This window comes from Rattus norvegicus, chromosome 2 (assembly GCF_036323735.1).
Source record: "Rattus norvegicus strain BN/NHsdMcwi chromosome 2, GRCr8, whole genome shotgun sequence".
Taxonomy (NCBI): domain Eukaryota; kingdom Metazoa; phylum Chordata; class Mammalia; order Rodentia; family Muridae; genus Rattus; species Rattus norvegicus.
The window spans coordinates 69,727,373-69,739,348 of NC_086020.1; the positions used below are offsets into that span (position 1 = coordinate 69,727,373).

General features: G+C 39.7%; 1 protein-coding gene across 1 annotated transcript; it reads left to right on the top strand.

Annotated features, from left to right (window-relative positions):
• Nucleotides 1-243: 243 nt before the first annotated feature.
• On the top strand, nt 244-3,288 carry LOC120100997 (protein crumbs homolog 3-like). The gene is given in 4 exon segments (XM_039103901.1): nt 244-314; nt 1,174-1,428; nt 1,430-1,603; nt 3,261-3,288. Coding segments are annotated over 4 exon segments (528 nt in total).
• The last annotated feature ends 8,688 nt before the right edge of the window (nt 3,289-11,976 follow it).

Here is an 11,976-nt window from a genome sequence, read left to right on the forward strand (position 1 = left end):
GTAGATGATTGGGTGGAGGAACACCCTCATAGAAGAAGGGGGAGAGGAGATGGGATAAGGGATTTATGGATAGGAAACCAGGAAAAGGGATAATATTTAAAATGTAAATAAAAAATATTCAATAAAAAAAAAGAATCAAGAACAACAAGAAGAGAAAACCCAATGACTTCATGAAATTCTTAAGCAAATGGATGGAATTAGAAAATATTCTGAGTGAGGTATCCCAGTCACAAAAGAACACACATGGTTGCACTCACTGATCAGTGCATATTAGCGCGAAAGCTTGTTCGAATACCTAAGAAAGAAATTCACAGGTATGAAGTTCAATAAAAAGAAAGACTGAAATGTGGATACTTCAGTCCTTCATAAAAAGGAGAACAAAATACTCACAGGAGGAAAAATACAGGGACAAAGAGTGGATCAGGGACTGAAGGAAAGTTCATCCAGAGAATTCCCCACCTGGAGATCCATTTCATATGCAGATGCAAAACTCAGTCACTATTGCTGATGCAAAGAAGTGCTTGATGACAGGTACTAGATATGGATGTCTCCTGAGAGGTTCTGTGTGAGACTTACTGGGACAGATGAGGATGCTTGCAGGTAACCATTGTACTGAACAAGGGGACTTCAATGGCAGAGGTAGAGAAAGACTGAAGGAGCTGAAGGGGTTTGCAACAACATAGGAAAAACAACAATATCAACCAACCAGACCCTACCACAGCACCCAGGGACTACCAATAACCACTGAGTATACAAGTAGGGACCCATAGCTCTAGCTGCATATATATATGTATCAAAGGATGGCATTTTCTGGCATCAATAGGAGGAAAAGCCCTTGGTGCTAAGTAGGCTTGTTTCTGCAATATATGGGAATGCCAGGGCGTTGAGGTGGGAGTGGGACCATCATCATAGGAGCAGTGGGAGGGGGAGGGTGTATGGGAGAGGGGGGAAATAAAATAACATTTGAAATGTAAAGATATAAAATAATCAAAATATATTTAAAAGAAAAAGCATGTGTCGCAACGACTTGGGGTTTCAGTGAGGAACCTGGGATTGGGAACCTGAATGAAATCCCTCTTAGATGCCTGGGTCAGGTTCTGAATTACAAGTGCCCTCCTTGACCCAAATGCAGTAGGAATTGGTGCCTTGTGGAAGTCCTGTCCTTGGTGCCAGCAACTCATCACCCAAGCTCATAGAGACTCCAGGCCGGGGGCTGCTCTTGGTATTTGACTTGCTGATTCTGCCCTCTGCCTGGAGCCTACCAACACTGGAGCCTTTCACAAATCGCACACCTCAACCCCCAGGAGACAGGTCCAATGCGGGTCTGTCTTCAGAGGCTATTGTAGCCATCACAATGGTCTTTTCCACTCTGGGAGTCCTTCTCATAGCAGTGGAGCTGTTCCTGCTAAGGTGAAAAGTTCTAGAAAGCTGCAAAGAGAGGGCACCTAGGGCCCAGCAGCGAGGAGCAGTTTTCCTACAAAGCTACTGAAGCCCAGGTCCCCCAGGGCTCCCCTGAGCCAGTGTGGGGCTGCCTGCCCTATAGCTCCTCCCCTCCTTTCCTGTCATCAATCTTCCCTTCTTTACTATGTGATTTTGTGGGAAGGCAACACCCTCTTCAGGCAAACAGACTCACACAGTGCTTAAGAATAGAAGGGAATAGGGAGGCAAAGATTAAAACAGACACAGAAGGAACACCCATTCAGAGCCTGCCCCACATGTGGCCCATACATATACAGCCACCCAATTAGACAAGATGGATGAAGCAAAGAAGTGCAGACCGACAGGAGCCGGATGTAGATCGCTCCTGAGAGACACAGCCAGAATACAGCAAATACAGAGGCGAATGCCAGCAGCAAACCACTGAACTGAGAACGGGACCCCCGTTGAAGGAATCAGAGAAAGAACTGGAAGAGCTTGAAGGGGCTCGAGACCCCATATGTACAACAATGCCAAGCAACCAGAGCTTCCAGGGACTAAGCCACTACCTAAAGACTATACATGGACTGACCCTGGACTCTGACCTCATAGGTAGCAATGAATATCCTAGTAAGAGCACCAGTGGAAGGGGAAGCCCTGGGTCCTGCTAAGACTGAACCCCCAGTGAACTAGATTGTTGGGGGGAGGGCGGCAAGGGGGGAGGATGGGGAGGGGAACACCCATAAAGAAGGGAAGGGGGAGGGATTAAGGGGATGTTTGCCCGGAAACCGGGAAAGGGAATAACACTCGAAATGTAAATAAGAAATACTCAAGTTAATAATAATAAAAAAAAAAGAATAGAAGGGAAGAAAGTTCTTCAAAGACCTTGACTTTGAGAGCAAAGGAGGATGGGACTGATCACTTTTTATATTTATATGAAATTGATAGGTACAATAAAGGGATTTTTTTGTTTTTGAAAAAAAAAGAATGCAACTTGGATAAAAATCATATGCCCTTCTTTTGTGTATCAATGAGGAAAGATGCAAAAACATTCAAATACGTATTTGTTTTTTTTTTCCTACTTTTTAAAATTCATTTGAGTCTTTTTTTTAACACTCCAGATTTTAAACCCCTCCCTGCTCACTTACTGACTGTTCCACATCCCAAACCTCCTCCCCCTATCCCCACCCCATTTCTATGAAGATGTCCCTACCCAGCCATTTTCCAACCCACCAGACCTCTCCACTCCCTGGGCCTCCAGTCTCTTAAGGGTTAGGTTCATCTTCTCTGACTGAACCCAGACCGGGTAGTCCTCTGCTGTATATATGTTGGGGGCCTCATTTCAGCTGTTGTATGCTGACTGGTTGGTGGCCCAGTGTTTGCGAGATCTCAAGTGTCCAGGTCAACTGAGACTGCTGATCCTCCTACAGGGTTGCCTTCCTCCTCATCTTTTTCCAGCTTTTCCCTAATTCAAACACAGGGCTCAACAGCTTCTGTTCATTGGTTGGGTGCACATATATGCATCTGACACTTTCAGTTGCTTGCTGGGTCTTTCAGAGGGCAGTCATGATAGGTCCCTTTGTGTGGGTGCTCAAAGAATGAAAACAGGTAACCTTGGGAGGTAGTAGTTGGAAGGATTCTCCAGAATGTCATATAGACTTAGGAGGTGAGGGACTCTCCACACTCAAAAGGAGGCATCTTAGATGAAGTGCCCTATAGTGGGAAGAGAGAACGTGTAGAGTCCACCTCCATCAGAAAGACACAACATCAAGTAAAGAGAGGGGCTTGCCATCCCACAGTCAAAAACTCTGACCCATAATTGTTCTTATCTGCAAAAACTGCAGGAACAAAAATGCAGAGGAGCCTCAGTGAAAGGAGGTCCAGGGACAGGCCCACATTGGGATCCAGCTCAAGGGGAGACCCCAAGGCCTGCTACTATTACTGAGGCTATGGAGTGCTCAAATCTACTTATTTGTAATCTATAGAAGTCTTGAAGAAATAGAGTAAATAAAGCAATGAAAAAATTTCTTGTATTAACACATAGAAATAGCCAATAAAATAATAACATAAGCAATAAGACCAACTAACATTTCTAAATCTCTGATCCTGCACAAAAAAAAAATATTTCAGCAAAACAGCAAAACAACTATCCATCAGTTAAACTCACAGAGACTATTATAACACAAGGCACAAAATATTGTATATACTGTTAAAAATAAAGATAAAAATAGTGAAAAAAAGGAAAAGAATATATATTTCCTGCTGCTCAACTATATTCATTTTGCATTTGGAGGGATGAGAAAAAATGGGGAAGAGAAGCATCTTTGCAGCCACGGGCACATCGACCTTTTCCACTATCTACATCATTAGAAATAACAGATCCTGAAATAAACTGATATATACGTACATGTACACATATTTTCCAGATCTTCAATGCTCTCATAGACTAAGCTGCTATGAGCTCTATCATTTGAAATTTTAGTCACAGCCATATGTTTTGTAGACCTAGGAATGTGTAGGCATTCGATATTTTCATCTGAGCAACTTTGGTGATACCAATATTCCATATGTTCTACTGTCTTCAGAAGCAGTGTTAAAGCTCATTTTATAATTTGACTCTTTAGAAACAATGATAGTAACTGCATTTCATAGGTAAGAAAGATGGGGTCAAGATGACATGAAAATTCACATCCTGGAATCTAAAGCTTTACTTTCTCAATTCTTATCTCAGGTCTCAGTTGTTACCTATTTCTTTGACAAGAACTTTTTGCTACTTCATGTATTTTCAGGTTAAGCTGACACTATTGATCACCACCCAGAGAAAAGGACCACATGTGTGGTATCCAATCTGATTCTCAAGAACAATTGCAGTACCTTACATTCCCAGGATCTGTCTTTGACCATGTGTTTGATCAGGTCACCCAGAATACAGGAGCCTGAAGATGCTTAGTCTGTCCCTGGCTTCCTTCAGATTAAGTTGCAGAACACTCAGCTTCTCCTGTACCATGCCTGCCTGAATGCTACCATGCTTCCACCTTCACGAAAAGAGACTAAACCTCTGAAATTGTATGCCAGCCCCAAATAAACGTTGTCATTCATGAGACTTGCCTTGGACATGGTATTGTTCACAGCAGTAAAACCCTAACTAAGATACAGGACAATACAGATAAAGAGACAGAAGCCCTAAAAGAGGAAACAAAAAATCCCTTAAAGAATTACAAAAAAAAAAAAATAAAACAACAACAACAAAGGAAGCAACTGAAGAAAACCATCCAGGATCTAAAAATGGAAATAGAACCAATAAAGAAATCACAAACGGAGACAATCCTTGAGATAGAAAACCTAGGAAAGAGATCAGGAGTAATAGATGTAAGCATCACCAACAGAACACAAGAGAAAGAAGAGAGAATCTCAGGTCATAAACCGTAATATAAACAAACTGAAAGAACAAAACCATATGATCATTTCATTTGATGCTGAGAAAGCATTTGACAAAATTCAATACCCCTTCATGATAAAAGTCCTGGAAAGAATAGGAATTCAAGGCCCATACCTAAACATAGTAAAAGCCATATATAGCAAACCAGTTGCTAACATTAAACTAAATGGGGAGAAACTTGAAGCAAATCCACTAAAATCAGGGACTAGACAAGGCTGCCCACTCTCTCCCTACTTATTCAATATAGTTCTTGAAGTTCTAGCCAGAGCAATCAGACAACAAAAGGAGGTCAAGGGGAATACAGATCAGAAAAGAAGAAGTCAAAATATCACTATTTGCAGATGATATGATACTATATTTAAGTGATACCAAAAGTTCCACCAGAGAACTACTAAACCTGATAAACACCTTCAGCAAAGTGGCTGGGTATAAAATTAACTAAAATAAATCAGTAGCCTTCCTCTACACAAAAGAGAAACAAGCCGAGAAAGAAATTAGGGAAAGGACACCTTTCATAATAGTCCCAAATAATATAAAATATCTCGGTGTGACTTTAACCAAGTAAGTAAAAGATCTGCACAATAAGAACTTCAAGACTCTTAAGAAAGAAATTGAAGAAGAACTCAGAAGATGGAAAGATCTCCCAGGCTCATGGATTGGCAGGATTAATAAGGTAAAAATGACCATTTTACCAAAAGCGATCTACAGATTCAATGCAATCCCTATCAAAATACCAATCCAATTCTTGAGAGTTAGACAGAACAATTTGCAAATTCATCTGGAATAACAAAAAACCCAGGATAGCTAAAACTATCCTCAACAATAAAAGGACTTCTGGGGGAATCACTATCCCTGAATTCAAGTAGTATTACAGAGCAATAGTGATAAAAACTGCATGGTATTGGTACAGAGACAGACAGGTAGACCAGTGGAATAGAATTGAAGACCCAGAAATGAACCCACACACCTATGGGCACTTGATTTTTGACAAAGGAGCCAAAACCATCAAATGGAAAAAAGATATCATTTTCAGCAAATGGTGCTGGTTCAACTGGAGGACAGCATGTAGAAGAAGGCAGATCGATCCATGCTTATCACCCTGTACAAAGCTTATGTCCAAGTGGATCAAGGACCTCCACATCAAACCAGATACACTCAAAATAAAAGAAGAAAATGTGGGGATGCATCTTGAACACATCGGCACTGGAGAAAATTTCCTGAACAAAACACCAGTGGCTTATGCTCTAAGATCAAGAATCGACAAATGGGATCTCGTAAAATTGCAAAGTTTCTGTAAGACAAAGAACACTGTTGTTAGGACAAAACGGCAACCAACAGATCGGGAAAAGATCTTTACCAATCCTACAACAGATAGAGGCCTTATATCCAAAATACACAAAGAATTCACGAAGTTAGACTGCATGAAAACAAATAACCCTATTAAAAATGGGTTTCAGAGGGTTGGGGATTTAGCTCAGTGGTGGAGCGCTTGCCTAGCAAGCGCAAGGCCCTGGGTTCGGTCCCCAGCTCCGGAAAAAAAAGAAAAAAAAAAAAAGGAAAAAAAAATGGGTTTCAGAGCTAAACAAAGAATTCACAGCTGAGGAATGCCGAATGACTGAAAAACACCTAAAGAAATGTTCAACATCTATAGTCATAGGGGAAATGCAAATCAAAACAACCCTGAGATTTCACCTCACACCAGTGAGAATGGCTAGGATCAGAAACTCAGGTGAGAGCAAATGCTGGTGAGGATGTGGAAAAAGAGGAACTCTTCTCCATTGTTGCTGGGATTGCAGACTGGTACAACCATTCTGGAAATCAGTCTGGAGATTCTTCAGAGAATTGGACATTGAACTACCTGAGGACCCAGCTATACCTCTCTTGGGCATATACCCAAAAGATGCCCCAACATAAAACAAAGACATGTGCTCCACTATGTTCATAGCAGCCTTATTTATAATAGCCAGAAGCTGGAAAGAACCCAGATGCCCTTCAACAGAAGAATGGTTACAAAAACGGTGGTACATCTACACAAGGAAGATTACTCAGCTATCAAAAACAATGACTTTATGAAATTCATAGCAAATGGATGGAACTGGAAAATATCATTCTGAGTGAGGTAACCCAATCACAGAAAAACAAATATGGCTCTCCTCTTCAAGATGTAATAAACGCTTTGCTGCAGAAGGAAAAAAAAAAAAGAAAAAAAAAAAAAGAAAAACAAATATGGTATGCACTCATTAATAAGTGTATATTAGCCCAAATGGTCAAATTACCCTTGATCCACAGAACGCCTGAAACTCAAGAAGGATGACCAAAATGCGAATTCTTCACTCCTTTTTTAAAAGGGGAACAAGAATACCCTTGGGAAGGAAAAGGGAGGCAACGTTTAAAACAGAGGCAGAAGGAACACCCATTCAGAGCCTAACCCACATGTGGCCCATACTTATACAACCACCCAATTAGATAAGATGGATGAAGCAAAGAAGTGCAGGCCAACAGGAACAGGATGTAGATCTCTCCTGAGAGACACAGCCAGAGTACAGCAAATACATAGGCAAATGCCAACAGCAAACCACTGAACTGAGAACGGTACCCCAGTTGAAGGAATCTGAGAAAGGACTGAAAGAGCTTGAAGGGGCCTGAGACCTCATATGAACAACAATGCCAACCAACCAGAGTTTCCAGGACTAAGCCACTACCCAAGGACTATATATGAACCGACCCTGGGCTCCAACCTCATAGGTAGCAATGAATAGCCTAGTAAGAGCACCAGTGGAAGGGGAAGCACTTGGTCCTGCCAAGACTGAACCCTCAGTGATCGTGATTGTTGGGGGGAGGGTGGTAATGGGGGAGAATGGGGAGGACAACACCCATATTGAAGAAGAGTGGGAGGTGTTAGGTGGATGTTGGCCCAGAAACCAGGAAGGGGAATAAAAATCGAAATGTAAATAAGAAATACTCAAGTTAATAAAGATGAAAAAAAAGATACTATTGAAAACATTGACACAACACTCATAGAAAATTCAAAAGGCAAAAAGCTCCTAACACAAAACATTAGGAAATGAAGAACACAATGAGAAAATGAAACCTAAAGATAATAGGTATAAAAGGCAGCAAAGATTCCCAAGTTAAAGGGCCAGTAAATATCTTCAACAAAATTGTAGAAGAAAACTTCTCTAACCTAAAAAAAGTGATGCCCATGAGCATACAAGAAGCGTATACGACTCCAAATAGATTGTAGCAGAAAAGAAATTCCTTACATCATATAATAACCAAAACATCAAATACAGAAAGCAAAGAAAGAATATTAATATTAAAAGCAGTAAGGGAAAAAAGTCAAACAACATATAATGACAGACCTATCAGTATTACACCAGTCTTCTCACCAGAGACTATGAAACCTAGAAGATCCTGGGCAGATGTTGTACAAACCCTAAGAGAACACAAATGCCAGCACGGGCTACTATACCCAGGAAAATTCAATTAACATAGATGGAGAATCCAAGATATTCAATAACAAAACCAAATTTACACAATATCATTCCACAAATCTAGACCTCCAAAGGATAATAGATGGAAAACACCAACACCAGGAGAGAAATTATAACCTAGAAAAACCAAGAAAATAATCTTCTTTCAACAAATCCAAAAGAAAATATCCACACAAATATAATTTCTCCTCTAGCACCAAAAATAGCAGGAAGCAACAATCACTTTTCTTTAATATCTCTCAACATCAATAGACTCAATTCCTCAATAAAAAGACATAGACTAACAGACTGTATATATAAACAACCAAGCATTTTGCTGCATATAGAAAATTCACCTCACTGACAAGGACAAACACTACCTCAGAATAAAAGGCTGGAAAAAATTTCCAAGCAAATGGTCACAAGAAAAATGCTAGTGTAGCCATTCTAATATTGTATAAAATCAACTTTCAACCAATAGCTAACAAAACTGATAAGGAAGAACACTTCATAGTCATCAAAGGAAAAAATTACCAAATGAACTCTCAATTCTGAACATCTATGCTCCAAATGCAAGCACAACCACATTCATAAAATAAACTTTATTCACTTTCAAAGTATACATTGCACTATATACAATAATTGTGGGAGATTTCACCGACCCACTCTTTAGCAATGGACAGATCATGGAAACTGAAACTAAACAGAGACAGAGTGAAACTAACAGAAGTTATGAAGCAAATGGATTTAACAGATATCTATAGAATATTTCATCCTAAAATAAAAGAATATACATTCTTCTCAGAACTTCCTGGTATCTTCTCCAACATTGACCATAAAATCAGTCAGAAAACAGGCTTCAACAGAAACAAGTAGATTGAAAAGAGTCCCATTCATTCTATCAGATCACCACAGAATAAGGCTGGTTTTCAACATCATTAAAAATACACATGGAAAACCCACATACACATGGAAGTTAAACAACACTCTACTCAATTATAACTTGGTCAAGGAATAAATAAAGAAAGAAATTAAATGTTTTTTGGAATTTAATGAAAATGAAAGCACAATATATCCAAACTTGTGGGATATAGTGAAAGCAGTGCTAAGAGGAAAACTCCTAGGTCTTAGTGACTCCAAAAAAAAAAAAAAAAAAAAAAAAAAAAACTGGAGAGATCATATACTAACAGCTTGACAGCACAACTGAAAGCTTTAGAACAAAAAAAAAAAAAGCAAATATACCCAAGAGGACTAGACAACAGGAAATAATCACCTCACAAAGACCAAACAAATCAAGAGAACTTCAGACCAATTCCCCTCATGAATATCAATACAAAAATACTCAAAAAATTCTCACAAATCAAATCCAAGAACACATCAAATCAAGCATCATGATCTAGCAAGATTCATCCCAGGGATGTAAAGATGGTTCAGTTCATGGAAATCCAACAATCCCTTACCTCAAGATTAGTACTGTGTGATCGTGATAAAAAACTGCATGGTACTGGTACAGAAACAGCCAGGTAGATTAATGGAATATAACTGAAAACAGAATGCCAATGGCTTCTGCTCTAATATCAACATTAGTCAAATGAGACCTCAAAAAATTGTAAAGCTTCTGTAAGGCAAAGGACAGTCATGGTATGCACTCACTGATAAGTGGATATTAGCCTAAAAGCTTGGACTACCCAAGATACAATTTACAGATCACATGAAGATGAAGGAAGAACAAAGTGGTGATGTGTCAGTCCTTCTTAGAAGGGGAAACGAAATACAGGAGGAAATATGGAGAAAATTTTGGAGCAGAGACTGAAGGAAATGCCATCCAGAGACTGCTCCATCTGGAGATCCATCGCACATACTGTCACCCAACTCAGACACTATTGTGGATGCCTAGAAGTGCATGCTGACAGGAAACGGATATTCCTGTCTCCTAAGAGACTCTGCTAGAGCATGACAAATACAAAGGGGGGTTCTCTAAGCCAACCATTGGACTGAGAATAGGGTTCCCCAAGGGAAGAGTTAGAGAAAGGAATGAAGGAGCTGAAGGGGTTTGCAACCCCATAGGAAGAACAACAATATCAACCAGCTAGACACCCCAGAGCTCCCAGGGACTAAACAAGCAACAAAAAGTATACACAGGTAGTGACTGATGGCTCTAGTCCTATATATATCAGAAGCTGGCCATGTCTGGCATCAATGGTAGGAGAGGCCAGTGGCCCTGTGAAGGCTTTATTTGTCAGTGTAGGGGAATTCCAGGGTGGGTAGGAGTTAGGGAGTGCATGGGTGGGTGGGGGAGCACCCTCAAAGAAGCAGGAAAAGGGGACATGGGATAGGGGTTTGCTGAAGGGGAACAGGGAAAGGGGATAATATTTGAAATGTAAATAAAAATTATCCAATAAAGGAAAAACAAAAGAATTCAAAAAAGCCACATGGTCTTTACAAGTCTTCACAGCCTATACAAATGAAGCATGTGTACTTTATAACCATAATGTCTGGAGCTAATAGTGCACATGAAACCATCGATCTATGTCCTCCCAACCCAAAAGCTACCATACCACAAGCCAGCAGAAACTTCTGTCCAGCCACTTGTGGAAAATCACCTCTTCAGAAGCTAGTTTATAAGGTTTGGAGCTAACTGGTACCTTATATTCAAGAAAAAAAATATCATAGCAAAAGGAAGATAGAGAATGTTGAATAAAAAGTATCAGAAACTTTTCTCTTCCAATTATCTGTAATATTCATGAACATATGTGATACAATAAGGATCTTCTTTTCAAAAGTGAAAGAATCATATATTCTTCATGTATTATTTCAAGCTTATTGAATGGACTGAAGACCAATTTCACGGATGTTGTGGTGACCAATGTTTCCCTGTTTAGCATGGAGACATAGCCTGCCCTGCAAATATTATATGTATGATGGTTGCTAAATTTAAATTGCAGTTACCTGCCTGTGAAGTATCTGTGCTGGTACCCACAGACAAATGTAGCCCCTGGCCTTAAGGAGAGATGCCTCTCCTTAGAGTAAAGAGTGGTGAATACAGAAACTCAGTGCTACTTAAGATGCAGAGAACAAGCCACAGCTCTGGACTCAACCTTAAAGAAGTCTGTTATATCACATCTTCTAAGTCTTGGGAAGCATTTTTGAATAGGATTCAGGAAGCTAATAAGACCAGAGATAGATTTGAGGGCTATAAAATTTCATTCTGTAGGTACTTTCCAAGTAAAGTAATTATTAAATTATGATAACTGCAGTCACCTCTATGGAACCCACATAAGACTGAATCCTTGAAAATATAAGGGAGGAGTTTATAGAGACTTATCCTTTTCCTGCTAGATTTTGGCCACTGATAGGGAGGGAACAACTCTCTTTAGTTTGTTCCTTAGCTATGTTGGTTCAATATGTTGATTTTTCACACATACAGCTTCAAACCCTGGGTACAGGATGTCACAGATACACTAAAAAATGAGTAAAATGAACAAAGGGAATGATTAGTACAAATGGGAGAAGAGGACAAGATATTAGGGAATTAGGAGCTGAAGTACACCATAGGCAAAGTGGAATACCTATTTGAAATTACAAAAAAATAAATTAAAACAAAATAATCAAGAAGTGATAAATGTTAAGTGCATAAATACTGGGATA